This window comes from Mastigoproctus giganteus, chromosome 7 (genome assembly GCF_048544385.1).
Source record: "Mastigoproctus giganteus isolate SK-2022 chromosome 7, ASM4854438v1, whole genome shotgun sequence".
Taxonomy (NCBI): Eukaryota; Metazoa; Arthropoda; class Arachnida; order Uropygi; family Thelyphonidae; genus Mastigoproctus; species Mastigoproctus giganteus.
This window is the reverse complement of record NC_143581.1, coordinates 130,667,748-130,683,638: the sequence shown is the minus strand read 5'-3', so window position 1 is coordinate 130,683,638 and position 15,891 is coordinate 130,667,748. Positions and strand designations below refer to the sequence as shown.

The 15,891-nt window shown below is 40.8% G+C and overlaps 1 protein-coding gene across 1 annotated transcript in view; it reads left to right on the top strand.

The window, feature by feature from the left end:
- Positions 1-2,667: 2,667 nt before the first annotated feature.
- The window catches only part of LOC150083201 (polycystin-1-like), a 154,741-nt gene continuing 141,517 nt past the window's right edge, over positions 2,668-15,891 (top strand). Inside the window, exon 1 of the mRNA XM_090378431.1 lies at positions 2,668-2,772. Coding sequence (XP_090234557.1) covers positions 2,755-2,772 — 18 coding nt within the window. The 5' untranslated portion in view covers positions 2,668-2,754. The remainder of the gene's footprint in view (positions 2,773-15,891) is intronic.

Below are 15,891 nucleotides of genomic sequence, written 5' to 3'. Positions count from 1 at the left end.
GATTGCAACAATACAAGTTACAATAATTCGCTTCTAGCGGAAGCTGAAGGTGACGTCACTACCGTAACGCTTTTCGTTACAAAATTTTTGGAATAACAGCGGTAAAAACGTTTTTAACGTCAATATTTATGGATACTTAACAGATTAAGACATGCATTGACAGCTAAATGACGCTCATTCATGATATTACACGGACTTTTTTCTTTCAGAAACAATTTATGCATCTTTAATCAATTTAAGACGGTAACTACAGCATCTCTAAGGCGAACTCGCATTTCACATTATGCGACATGAGTATGAAACTGATACTGTTTAGCATAGTCTTCCGTTGACATTAATGGCGAAAATTAATGGCGTTACCAGTTTAGAATTTTAAAGATAATTAATATGCTGTCTCTTCAAACTTCCCTACTATTTAAGTGCCAATGCTTTGCGTAGGAAGCCGACCTTAGAAAAACATCCAACCCAACATAATTATTGGAGTAAGCGCAAACTATTTACATAATGTTGATGAATGAGGTTATACTTAACTAACGAACTTGTCCGAAAAAGTAAACCTCACACAGGTAGTCTCTGAGGTGGAGTTGTCGAGGATTTTATATCCCCGGAACGCCCCACCTCTTTTTGTATACTAGAACATAAATTGGATCTTTTTTTTAATGTGATGTCGGAAGTATGCTAAACCCAATGAACCAGAAAATTGAAAACAAGAAAAACATTGCACGCAGAAAAGTAATAAACGAAAAGCTATACCCATAACTCCGTTAAAAAAACAACAAAAACTCTTTCCAGAACTGAAAAACTTTTGGGCATATTAAAATATTAAAAAAAAATCAAATGAAAAACCCTTGCTAAACCTATTGTATTTTAAATTGAAATATCTATCATTTGGGGGAGGGGGAAATAATTACATGATACCTTAAAAATACATGCGCAATCTAATTTAAGTACCTCATCAATTTAAAAAGCCATGAAGCGTTTTCAGAGAAAAAAGGTGACATTAAAGCAATCCCCCGTTTCAAAAGAGATCTTAGTTCCAATCCCGTCACAGACTCCAATAATTTTCTAAATGCATTTATCCCTTGAACTGTGATTAACCGATCTCAAGGAGAATTTTCTCTCCCGAAAACTTTTGTTCCCTGTATACATCCATACTGTCTCGTGATAATAGTCATATGGTACACATGGAAGCTTTAGGCTTTTGCTGTACGAGCGGGTAAAAAAAATCCTCCACCTGGAAGTGTTCCGCTGGAGTAGGGACGTAGTGCGCTGGATGAGCTGACTTCTGAATTAACAACTCCCTGCCAAAAAAAAAAAAAAAAAAACTTCCTATAGTCTAGTCTCAGTTCCCCGTAATTGAATTTATCTTAATTATAGATCACTTATAATAATAAAATCTTCATTCATTCATTTTACTGTCCTTCCTCTCTAATTGTCTACTGAATGAGCTCTGTATCTCGGATATGCGAAATCTTTTCCTCATATGAGCGCACTTACCAATTTGGATAAAGTGTCGTCCGTCTTTGGATCTCTTCAAGACGTTAGATGGTCTCGATATTGCGTCACAGTATTCCACGATGTGCGGTACAGTGCAAATATTCAATAAATCATCAATAGGCCCGGGATCAATTCTTGTCACCTGTCTGCATTGCATGAACTTCATATTTGCTTGGATCGTAACCCATCAAATCTTTCGCCTTTAGAGTTTTAAGTCAGTTCCTCCTAATGTATAAGCATTTTGGAGTTATTTCCCAACTCTAAAACCTTGCGTTAAAACATAGATGCAGCTTTTCTTACCATCCTTACCACCTATCGAAGCCGATCTGAAATTTTTGGCATTTCATTCGCTATATCCCTTCATCAGGGAAATCAAAAACATGGGCTCGGCGCTTACCTTAAAAACCTCAACCAATCCTTGTTCTATAGGACTTCAAAAATATTTGGTGCAATGCTTCAATCACGCAGATTCTCCAAACGAACAGTTACGCATTTGATCAAGGCGGATAATGTGACAAGAAGTTCTATCCTTCGAAAATAACTTCATCCTTAATTAATCTGGCAGATCTTCACGATTTCTTCCGTATAACTTGTGCCCGCTAACTAGAAGAATTTTTTGGCGATTTTCGCTTCGTACTGAAATAATTTGGTCTCGAGAAGGATTCATATTCTAACCCCGTTTTACACCATGAAAAACAAACGGACCTTGGAAATAACTGGCAGTTTGCTCAAGCCACACTTGCGTAATCATGACCTGAATGACCAAGAAAAACTAAATTCATTTGGTGGTCGTGGAGGCCAAACTGAAATCAGCATATCTGACGTAACTTCTATGGGCGGACATAGAGCTGTGCATTTTCCTTTCACGTAATGATGGAATCTTCTCTCCACGCAATTTTCATTGGTTGACTCCTCATGAATATGTGTGAAGGTGAGTTGTCCACATGTGAGAAAGGACCTTGCTACTTTACTAGAGTATTTCTATGTGTGTGTGTGGGTTACGTAGCTATGGCAACAGTGTCGTGGAAAGAATAAATTCGTTCCGGCTGCATTTACGTAGATGATCCGCTTGATATCCATCTCCCCCGTGTCATTATATGGTTGTCTGGGGCGCTCTTCAAACCAATCTGGGCTGTAAATTAGCGCCGCTTTGTTTGATGCAGAAAGAGCGAAGGCAGAAAACGAAGAACTGCTAAAAGAATAGCTCGGAATTCCGCAGTACTTATTTCAAATATGATACGGGAGTAGCGAGCGATTATGACCCTTTTCTTGCTGGTAAGTTTATTTTTCGTTCTGTTATAGAGATTTAATCTTCTTGAAGTTGATTACAAATCCTCGTATTTATTTTTCTCAAGGGCGTGTGGAGATTTGTTGCAAATGGTCAACCAATATTATGGGCGATTACACTCTTCAGATTCAGTAAAGATATTTGCGAATAGTGAAGGTACCGCCATCGGAGAGCTTTGGTGTGCAGCTATCTAACTTATCCCGTGGTGGTATCTTCGCTATCTGCAAATGAGGTTTCAAAATCTGTGAATAAGAGTCTCGATGCCTGCCTGTCTTTATTTGACTCTTTTGTGCTGTTATTTTTCGAGGTAGCAATCTTTTTGGGGATGATCCGCCACTTGTATTTCACCATAAGATTGTGATCACTTAAAACAAGACACCCTCTAAATAATGATCCATATTACGTACCAGTAATTTTTGATAATTCAATTATTTAATTATTCTTTAAAATACCTTGAGCACCTGGACTAAGTTAGTCGGCCTCAAGGTTTTTCTTGGTTTTTCCAGACAAACCGGACTAAACATGCAAACTGCAAAAATTGCACCAAGGCCAGAGTTTCCTTAGTGCTCATCCAGGAAACTCAAACTTATTAGTGTCATGCATTTTTCCTTGAATCCCTCTTGCCACAGTTATTTATTGTCATCTATAAGACACGCGGAGATAACTACAGTGTCTCAATATCCAATATTTTCTTAGCGTCGTCTTAAGATTATTTCCTTTTCATTGGCACCTACTCTCGCAATTCTGACTTCGCTGTGAAGGTCAAGCAGAAATTAGAACAGGTCAAACTGGTACAGTCAGAAAGTTTCAAGAGCAGAGAATGAAACGCATAATTTTCTAATAATTGATTGCGAACAAAAAAACTTTCCTTAAGTGACCTTCGTAACATTTAGAGAGGTTTTATCTGTAGCCTCTCGCGTGGGAACAGGTAGGGTACAAATGCAGCCAACAACTACAGGAATTTCGTAACGACTATTTTAATCGGGAGATGAATGAGTTAGCTGGGCTCAGCTTGGGGCTTAATGAGGTATTCCGGGTTTTCCATTACGCGAACGAGCTCGTGACCATATTTGCCATTCACAGGAACCACGACTTATTGAGGATATAGTTTCTGGTAGTGTAATAAATTAGCAGAAAATATTTTGATAGATAATGACCTCCTCTGTATTTTCAAAATTCGATAAATAATAGAATACTGCGCTTTCTGGCCTCCTGTTTGCACAGCATATTGAACTTCATGTCCTTCTATACCACACACTCCCACAGTCTTTCTTACCTTGAACAACATCTAATTTCTCCCCCCCCCCCACACACACACACCGCGCACATAAACTACTGCTGGGCAGAGTCGGACCTGGGTATTTCCGCGTCACGGGCAGAAATATTTTTCAGCGCCCTCACTAAGGATATATATATTTCTTGCCTCATTCATTGTTCTTATGCTTTTGGTATCCTTAATAATGGCTCCCGGGTAAGGGCCCTACAGCCCGTGCCTTAATCCAGCACTACTGCTGGGAACAGAATTTTGGGGCGAGGGTGCATAATTATGCGTACTTTGAGTGACCGGGGTTTCAAGCCCATAACTACTAAATACTGTTGCTTGTATTCTCTCGCTGTCTTGTGAATTCCTCTATCCATGTGGTCATCCCGGAGTAGAAACAGCAAGTATATTTTTTTAAACTATTACTGGGATTCTGTTCCCCACCTTTCTTTTCGTACAGTTTAAACTTTAGCTGCCATTTTTAGAAGACACTTTCAATTGGTGAAAAGCCTTTTGAAGAATCATAGCCTAGTTCCTATCGTTAACCACCCTCCCAAACTTTAAATCGTTAGCGGACTTTCACAACTTCCCCTCTATTCCCTCATTGATAGGACCCGGGTGCCAAGCGTTCCGTGGCTAAGCGATTTCTAGAGTATTTCTAAAAGCGATTTCTGCAAAGAGCATTTGAGCGAACGGATTCTATTTTTTGTTTCAAAAACAGTTTTCTTGATTTTATTTGTATATCAGAGTAGCATTTTCGCTCTATAAAGGGAACCCACCTTTCTGTTTCTTTTTTCTATAAATACTAATTTACTAACTCAGCCGCTTGGTCACATCGTGGCACTGCTCCTGCCTCCCCGTGGCGGGGCCGGTAACCTGGGTGGTAAAGATATACCCCCAGGACCAAAAGGAGCCACCATGGATTCTAACAATTTTCCACCCTTAGAGCCTTCAAGGTAAGAATCCTGTCATGATAACAACAATAGTCAACCTAAAAGGCTTCGAGCAGAAACACAGTCTCCAGACATTCCTAATTTTTTGGTGATACACTCTGTCCACCCAGCCGGTGAGTAAGTTATCTCCAGTCATGATTCAAAGACATCTGTAATCTATTGCAGGATCACCAAAAATGGTAAAGCGACTACAATCCGGAGATCTCCTGATTGAAACAGCCACCACCAAACATTCGGAGTGGCTATTAAAGACCAACGACATTTGGTGGTTACCAGTATCTGTTACTCCCCACAATACTCTAAATTCATCAAAAGGCGTCATCACAGAATGAGACTTAATTACAGTGTCTGGGGAGGAATTAGTTCAAGAACTTAGCAATCAAAAAGGTAATCAGTGATAAAAGAATGACAAAAAAAGATGGAAATCTCGTTCCGTCATTTTAACTTTTAGTACTCCTGATTTGCCATCCTCAGTAAAAGCTGGCTATTTAAACTGCCGAATTCGCCATACATCCCGAATCCTCTTGGCTGTTTTAAATGCCAGAAATATGGCCATTCACAGCAGGCATGCAGAGGTGACGCCATCTGTCCTATTTGTGGATCAAAAGAGCATACACAAGAAGATTGTCCAGCCGCAGTTCCCATTTGCCCCAACTGCAAAAGCAATCACCTTGCCTTTTCTAAATCATGTGAAAAGTGAAAAACAGGTAGGAAATACAAAGTAGAACATAAATTCACATATCCTGAGGCACGCAGACAAATAATTTTTGACTATGCCTAGTCAATCTTATGCCTCTCGAACCTGAAAGTTTCATACAACTGCAATTCAAACAGATGTGTCAATACCGCCCAACGTCTCGATAGCTAATTGGGTTAACTTTATCAACCACTGGAAAAGATAATTGTAAAACTAAAACCAGCAATGCCACCAACACCCCAATTAATATCACAACTGAAACTCTGACAGTCTCAAATGACACAAAAAAATTGAAACCTAATAAAGACTAAGGAAACTGATCCATCCACCAATACTATGGAAGTGGATAAACACCCAAATTATGAAGAACCTTTCCTAGAACTCCATGCCAATGACACTATGGATACCGGACGCCCCTTATTCCGAAAAATGACCAGAAAAAATGCCCTGCATACAAAAAACAGTCAGATGAATCACCCTCAGCCAAACCAAAATAATACCTAGCATCATACAGTGGAACTGTAGAGGACTAAGCAGCCATTCTTGATGACTTAAGGGATTTAATCTCTCAGTTTAATCCCATAAGTATATGCCTACAGGAAACATTCTTGTCACCCCAAGTTTCGCCGAAATTCTCAAATTATATGATATACAGACGAGATAGGAGCCCAGAGTCTCCTGCCCGTGGAGGAGTAGCCATTCTTGTAAATTCTAACATACCATCCAGACTGATCCAATTAAGAACCACCCTAGAAGCTGTGGCAGCTCGGATTGCAGTTGCTTTTTCAGTTACCATTGTTTCGATTTATATTCCACCATCTCTACACCTTGCCCTTTAAGAACTTAACAACCTCATTACACAACTCCCAACTCCAATTTATCTTTTCGGTGACTTTAATGGACGCCATCCATCAGCTGCAATGGACAGAAGGGGCAAGATGATTGAGGAATTTATAAATAATAATTATCTGAATTTATTAAACTCTGGATCTCCTACCTACATTCACCTACATACAGGATCTACTTCTGAAATTGACTTATCAGTTTGCTCATCTTCCATCTTTCCAATCATGACATGGTGTGTATTAACCGATCCTTTTAACAGTGATCAATTTCCGATTATTTGCTCCTTACAAACAGGAGTAACTCTAAATCCTGATCAACGATCCACTTGGAAGTTTAAAAAGGCGAACTGGAATGGCTATTCTGCTCAAGTACTTCTAGACAGACTACGTTAAAAAAAGAACCTATTGATGATGTAAATACTTACATCACCAATCAGATTCTGACTGCCGCTAATACCTACATTCTAAAATCGAAAACACATCGCAATCACCGAAATCACTTGTGGAGTGCAGATTGCTTCACTGCCAAACAGGAAAACAACGTAGCTTGGAATAATTTCCGTAAGAACCCCACCACTAATAACCTCATTGCTTATAAAAGGCTTAAAGCAAGGCAAATTAGACGGAAAGCGAAACGAGACTCGTGGATCGCTTTTGCCTCAACAATCACAAAAGACACCGACATATGCCTCATCTGGAAAAGAATACAGGCACTAAATGGGAAATTCGCTCGTCTGCCCTCTCCAATACTTCATTGGAAAGGGAAAGACATATCTACAGCTGAAGAAGTTGCTAATGCACTTGCAGAATCATTTGCTACAATCTCTGCTTCTGCCTCCTATGCGTCCACATTTCAGACCATCAAAGCTAGTGCAGAACGATAAAAAATCAACTTTTTCACGCACGACTCTTTCCGCACAACCCTTTACATTCATAGAACTTTAAGAATCGTTAAACAGATCTTCAAATAGTGCCGCAGGTCCAGATGGAGTTCATTACGTTATGTTGAAGCATTTACTTCAAGAGGATTTGCGTACCATGTTAATCTTTTATAATCGGATATTCCCAAAAATGCCTATCCTTCTTTCTGGCGTCATTCTTTCATTATTGCCTTACCAAACCAGGAAAAGATCATTCCTGTGTTGAAAATTATAGGCCAATATCTCTTACGAGCTGCACGAATAAAATTTTCGCAAGGATGGTTCATACTAGGTTTACTTACATGTGTGACAACTGGTCACAGATCTAGAAAAGGAATACTGACAGCAAACTTTACCAGATAAAGCAAGAACCAAAGCTGTGGCTCTCAGGCTTTCGACGAAAGAGACGAGAGGAAGTGGTACTGGCAAGACTCAGAATTGGACACACTCATCATACTCATCTGTTCCTGCTACTGGGAAAAGATCCACCCCAATGTTCATCCTGTGACAGTCAACTTACCGTTAGGCATTTTCTGTTTGATTGTCCCTTATATTCAACCATACGGTCAAACACTTTTCAGTCGGTCTAGAGATTGAACCTCTCACGATTTAACTCATATCCTGGGAATGTATGCAAACATACTTATAATCTATTTAAAATGTATTGGCCTATACAGGAGTATTTAATTTAACATCAACACCGGTATATTTCGACTAAATAAACTATGAGCAGTCACAATTTTGCCTCCGTAACCCTTGTGACGTTTAACCAAATACTAACAACAACCTCACTGATATCTTTAAGAAGATAAGAAACAAGAGAGATGATACCACAGTGGTTTCGTCACTCGTTAGGAGAATCCTTGGTTCGAGTTCCTTCAATGACTGGAGGGATTTCTAATATTCTCTTCAATCGAGGCTGTAGTTAGCCCAACTCGGGTGGAGGGCAGTTCCCCCCTGAGTTATTTCGGATGTTTTAGTCCTTTGTGTGGGCTGAAAAATCCTGAGCCGTCGAGACCATTCGGCAGCTCCTGAACAGATTTCCAATCGTATGAACATATTTGTTTTTTATACGTTATCTCACTCTCGACATAGCAAATCAAGGTAATTTCTAATTCGCATACCCTCAACATTTCACTGAGAAATGCATTAGGCTAATATTTTGATGTCCAGAATAGAGAATACCGCTACTAAAAGAGGCGTATTATTATTGCGTGTGCTGCTGAGTGAGACAAGCCACTTAGATAATTAAAACTGCTGCAGCATGTCGCTCACCATAAAAGGCAATTAATTTCGAGCTGAGATCTCCGTGGTTAATGGCCATGTTCAATGTATCCCTTTTAATGTCCCAGATGACCCTACACGCCACAGCAGTTCCGTTATGGATCACTTGCATTATCGATCGCGGTCCTTTATTTTCAGAATGACTCGTTAGAAAAGGAAGTTTCACAAAAGGTCAAATTAATATCTCGAGATTAAATGAGATGTACTTGTTTTGCAACAGACCTTATAATTCAGGGATTGGATCTGTCTTAAACATATCACCTGTACTATATATATAGTTATAACAGTCAAGATTCTGTTAACTTTTGACGAACTTGAATTCTTAATAAATATTTTAAGAATTTTATAATCCGTGCGCTTTTTACCAGTTTTTGACCTTTCCTGATGACAGGATTCCGCATGAAATCCAGAAACGAATTTTTCTACTCCCCATCAAAATCGATGCGTTTCATCAAGCGCTTAACAAATTATTGATGGCCGTTCAAGTAAAATTCTTTTGCCTGAGAGATGAGGCGGGTGATGCTTAAATTCCTCATAGCAATGAGGATTTTCTGACTCCAAAAATATTTCAAAAGATTAATTTCACACTCATCCGAGATGAGAAACTTGTCCGCTTTGAATCATTTTGTGGAAAGCTCTATACTGAAGCCTGGAAAGCAGCTTCGTGTTCAGTCATCAGAAAGTTTTAACCTGTGTTCGTTAATAACACCGGTTTAAATAGCTTCAGATCTAAATTCATTGAGTATGGAGTGACTAACTCAGCATAGTCTGGTGTCAGAAAAGCTACTGAGGCTGAGAGAATGTTAAGCTTTGAGGCGGGTAGTGAACATCCAGTTATACTGAAGAAAGGCAATAGATGAGTGAAAAATTAATCATTACAATCAAATATTGGGCTGTAGAAGTGTCAAAGTCTCTCCAATCCAAATGGGAGGCGCCAAAGGAGTGATGGTCAATTATATAGACCAGTGAATTTGACTTCTTTTGTTGATAAGATTATTAATCGATGGTTAAGAACGCAATACAACACCATCACGACAAGTATCATGAATGTTTCTTAGCATAGTTCCTTAAAGGTGGAAATGTTGTTTTACTAATACGGTAAATTGCTATGGTGAGGTAATAAAGCAGTTGAATGCGAGAAACAACTTGTATCTGGATTATAGTAGCGTTTTTGATACGGTTCCTCATCGGAGGTTATTGTATAATGACAAATGGGCCTGGAGTACTGGGGTCCATAGTTTAACAGATATTTATTTAAAGTATACCCAGTAAAATAAAATAAAATAAAATATTTCCAGAAGCTTTCGGAACTCGTGTCCCTTTCTCAACTGACAGAATTTTTAAATACATTACAAGCAAACTGTGGCACGTTACTCATTCGTCATTGTTGTAGCACGGATTGCTACAACAATGTTGTAGCAATTGTTGTAGCCGGATTGTTGTAGCCGGATTGCTCTGTCGTGTTCCTCACGGAACACGACAGAGCAATCCGGCTTGCCGAAACTGACCAGTCCGCGCTTGCAGAACATTTTTGGGCTACCAACCACGATCTTGACCCCAAGCGCGACTTTGAGATAGTGGACCACGCGCGACACTTTCGCCACCGCCTATGGCTAGAGTCACTAAACATAATGAACAACCCTAAGGCATTAAATCGCCAGAAAGGCATGCGTATACATCCAATCCTGGAGACAACCGTTTTATTGATGGATGATCACTGGCGCAAGGCAGCACACGTCCGTGCTACAACAATGACGAATGAGTAACGTGCCACAGTTTGCTTGTAATGTATTTAAAAATTCTGTCAGTTGAGAAAGGGACACGAGTTCCGAAAGCTTCTGGAAATATTTTATTTTATTTTATTTTACTGGGTATACTTTAAATAAATATCTGTTATTGTATAAGTTAGAGCAGGTCTGGATGGCAGGGAAGTATCGTTAATTGCTTTAAGAGTTTGTTGAAAGATAGGAAACAAGTGTGGTCATAAAATGAGTACTCTTCAGAGTGGACTGGAGTAGCAAGTAGGGGGGTCCTCAGGGATCAGTGCTCGGTCCCACTGTTTATATTGCTAATTGATATTGATGACGGAATACAGAGGAAGCTGTCTAAATTTTCTGACAACTTAAAGATTGGGAGAGTAGTTAATCATCAGAACTTGGTTGTTCTCTTTCGGAAAGTTTGCACTGACCATAAGTATGGTCTGATAAATTTCAGCTAAAGTTTAATGCTACAAAATGAAAAGTATTGCACTTAGTGAACAGAAACACAAGAGTAGGGTATAAATTTGGTGGGGGGGAGGGGAATTAAAAGATGTTTAGGATGAGAACGACATGACATTCAACATGCAGCGAGAACTCATTGTGTTCTCCCTTGATTTTCCGGAATTTTGCAAGTAGAGTCGTCGTCGTCGTCTTCATATCGTCTCTTTATTAGCACGGTGGTGCGACTTAATATTATATCCGAGTTCTGAGACTATAAAACTTCTGGAGAAAGTGCGAAGGGATGTTAAATTGGTGGTCTTGTTTGATGTACATGAGATTTTTTGTTCTGTTCTTTCTTTCTTTTTTGGCATTCGCAGAATAAGTTCGCTTCCTTGCATCATTATGCTATTTTAATACTAACAGAACCTGTTTTAATGACCAGAGCATATTGTTCTTCGATTTTAGAAACATTTAGATCACATTGCGCCATTCTGTATTGTTTGCATATGTGAATGTTCATGTGGCTGATATGCATGTCGTGCGAGCTGAAAAAAGCTGTGAATAATCGACACCCAGTCGTGAAGAACAATCGGCTAACTGCAGCCTCGATTGTAGAGAACTTTAGAATTTTTTTTTTATTCTCTGAAGGGATTCGAACCCAGTTCTCTCCAAACAAAGTGGCTAAACCACTACGCTGTCACAGAAGACTCCGGGCCCTGTTTCTATTGCAGTGAAGAGTGAGTCAGTAAATTCAGTGTAGGCAGCTTCCATATGGCAAGTTTCTAGAAGTCATATTTCAGTCAAGTCACTCCAGAAATATTCAGGAGTGGGGTTATCTGCAAATACGGCGTTGAGATTCTGACGCGAGTTACATTGGCGAGGTATGAGCTGACTCAAGGACCACTTGGGGGAACCGCACTGACGACATGTTCAACGGTGAATGGAACTCGGTTATTGAAGAGCACGTAACGACACCTGTAGACACCAAATTCTGGGAATCCCACCGTATATTTACAATATCATACGTACAGTATTACAAACACAATTTACAATACCGTGCAGAGAATGAGATGCATCCATTCAAAAGTAGACAACAATGTCCAAAGTCCGTCCGGCCCATTCAAAATCCAAGAGCAAGCAACAGTGTACTGAGCTACTATTTACAACAGAAGTGACCAGCATTGCCGTACCTCGTTGGATACGGCAATAAGAACACAAATAGCGGGATAAGAATTCACTTTTAGTGGTATTGCGATGTGACTCTGCATCGATGGAAAGCAAAACGATGATAAGAATACGTGGATGGAATTGTTTAAGGACACCACAGAGTAATCACTTGATTGCATCCATACCATGCTCCGCACTATTAAGTGACAATCGCAGATGAGTGTTGAGAAAGGACCCGTATCTAACTATGGAAAGTTCCAGGCATATGTGTATTTTGAATTGTTATACCTTTTTTAACCATTTCATACACATTACCAATAACAATGTTATATCTCATAAATCAATATACGTGGTATAAATTATGGAGAATATAATTGATGTATATGAAAAATTAATACACACACGCTATAATACGATACAAAATAGCACAGAAGTACAAAAAGGCCTTCCATTTCAAATATACCAACACCTCCTTTGTCAAAATGCTTGGCAAGGGAAGGTGTTGGTATATTTGAAATGGAATTCAAATTCTTGAGAGAGTTATAACCTCCTTGAAATTTAGTATTAAAAATTCAAAAAGATGTTATAATAAATTGGGCATCCAACCGTAAGCAATACTTAGTTGAGTTTCTGCAAGTGCAAAGTGTGTTCATTGTCTGACGGCACCAGGGGTTCCCCCCCCCATCTCCACGTTGTGTACTCTGTGTAGGCCACAGATTTAAAAAGTGTGTGGGGAGTGGAAGGATGTTTAGTGTTGTGTACCGTTGTTCTGGCCATTTAGCCGTTGGGCCTCTGTCGGGACCCACCGTTACCGCACTTGGCCCCTGGGGGGTAGGTCAGGTACCCAGTAGATTTCATTTTGTACTCTGGCAGGCCCTGTCACCTAGTTTCCGAAGATTTCAGTGGCAAAAACCTATGAAGAAAAAAAAAAAGAAGGGAGAGGGTAAACGCTAGAATATAAAAGGCCGAGAGAGGTTTATATAAGCGCAGTTTAAATTTGAACGTTATTAATTAGATAAATTGTGTAGGGCATACGCTTGGCGAGTTAGACAGAGTAGGGGGAGACTGAAGGATGGGGGAAAACAGAGGTATGGGGGACGATAGAGAAGGCACCCCAGAATGTCAGTAAAGCAGGCCCATACCTCACCAGGCGGAAGGGTGTGGCAGGGGAAGGAGACAGGTACCCGTCTCCTCCCCCCAGACCGGGGAGAGGAATAAAAGAAAACCAGGCGACAGTGCTCGGTTTGATTGCCAATATGGCTTGTCGCAACGTGGTGTTGCGACAAAACAAAATGTCTAAAACCCAGACATTGGAGACACTGCTGGGTTTTAGAGTCTTTGTAGAATCAGGTTCCATCCGGGATTTGTGATCATTTCCTTATTTCTTCTAGTTACGGTGACAATTCGGTGGATTGCGTTTCATGAGCCGCAGTCCAGTCCATGGTTCTTCTTCTTTTACGTTCTTGCGTATTCAGGATCCAGTCGTGTTGATATATTTGGGACAGAGTCCCATCCCGGTTTGCCGTCACTTCACTATTGTCGCATTACGTTGTAGACCTGGGGGCTCACATCTGGTCAGTATGGGCTTGGCACACCCAGGGTCCTGAGCTAGATATCATCATTCGTCTCTTTCTTGATGATTTCCTTCTCTCTCTCTGGGTAACTATGGAATTTTTTTTTTTTTTTTGGCTGGTGCAGCATAAGCCTCAGGCTTCCTTGTTACCTATATGGCTAATAATAATGATAATAATAGGCCCGGTTTAGTGCATTGTCTTTCCTGGAACATGGTCCCGTCCGTGATCGTTGGTCATGTGCATTGTGGCGATCTAGCTGGTTGACGGTTGATGCTACTGGGGAGGAGTACCCAGGATCTTTCTCAAGTTATTGGTCTTGGTGCTTTAATAGGCTCCTTAATGTTCTTCATCTGTTGAAGACATCCTGTGCAAAAGTTGTAAAATATTTATAGTTGTCTGGGTGTGAATTAGTATATGTTCTTGGTCCTTTGGCAAATTACACTGGTGTGCAAACCTTAACGACCAACACTATTTCTAAAGGTTACAACCACAAAATCAAACGAAACATCCGATGGCGATTTGCATAACTGTGGCCGTTCAGTAGAAAGCTGGTGCACATGCAAAAATTTGAATCGTGATGAGAGGGCTCACATAAACAGATAAAAGCGGCAGTTAGGTGTAAATTACCGAATCGTGAGCACGATTGTTACAGACGTTCGATTGGTTTCATACAGTGATATAGACAACGAAATGGCCAATAGACAACGTCTGGATGACTTTACCCGGGGTCGAATAATCGGGAAGCTCGAAGTGCAAGGAGCGTGGCTGCAGAGTTTGGTATCGCCGAGAACATCGTCTCACGTGCGTGGTCGGCCTTCAGAACGACAGATACAGCTGTTCGAAGGATTAGTGGTGGTCGTCCACGAAAAACCACGCCCTATGATGACCGTTATATACTCGTACAGGCCAAGAGGGACAGACAGCGGGATCCATTGCAAACCAGCTGCACAGGACGCAGGATATCGCGGTTTACTGTGTCCAGGCAGCTCCACAAAGGTGGACAGCTTGCCCGACGGCCAGTATGCTGTGTGCCTTTAACACCTGCCCATCGGAGACCGCGTTTTCAGTGGTGCATCGAACACAAGAACTGGACAGCAGCGTAATGGGGTGAGGTAGTCTTTACTGATGAGAGTAGATTCAGTCTCAGCAGCGATTCTGAACATCAGCTAATCTGGCGAGAGGCTTGCACACAGTTTTACCCCGCAAACATCACAGAAAGGGATCGAAAGGTCGAGGTCTTCTTATCTGGGGAGGCGTTATCTTGGACGAACGTACACAACTCCACATACTGGAAGGCTGTATTTTAACCGGTGCACGCTACTGTACTGAGGTAATCCTTCCCGATGTGCGTCTGTTCCGACTTCGGAACAGACGCACATGAGGAAGAAAAATGGCAACATAGCCATTTTTGAATAAGGTCCCTCTGTACCGTTTTGTTTCCGTTGTCGGTGTTGGTTCCTTTGGTATGCTTTTCCCATATCCAGACCACTCCTATGAGAAGCTACAGGTGAAAACCTGACCGGTACTTACGTTTTGCACACAATAGATCTCAAGTCTTCATTGTGAGGGCAGTCATACATTATATGGTGCCAAGATTCATCAATGCCACAGTGCCAGCGTGGGTAATCTGTGATGCCCAGAGACGTTAATTTTTCTTGTATCGACCCATGGCCTGTAAAGATGTACGTTATGTACAGGCCAGGGAAAAACCAGCTTGGGGTTTTTGGGAACTCGAACGTTACTTCAGGGATGAATTTCTTTGTAATTGCTCCCTTAGTGGATATCGTCCACCTGTCCTCCCAAGTCTGCTGCAGGTGAGCGAGAAGGCTCCTTTTCTCAGTCTTGCGATTGATTTCTGGGTTGGCGGTGAATTCAGTGTGGTAGTGGAAATTCCTTTGGACATATGATAGAACATGCCACATCTAATTATTTCAAGGTTTAGAGGGAGGACCCAAGTCCTCGATGGGTCTTCCCGCTGCACGGTGAGCACAGAGTGCTCACCTTGCAGTAGGCTCGGGTGATGGTAAGTAGTATTGCTTTTTGAATGACAGCTAATTTCTTCTGATTTGTGACAATAGTTGTCGGTGATACCAGACCCTGCAATGGCTGGAATAAAATACTGCTTTATAAAACAGTTCTAGGCTACGTTTAGACCCCAGTCCCTGCGGGTGACCCTTGCCACCAATGCTGTGTAATTTCTTATC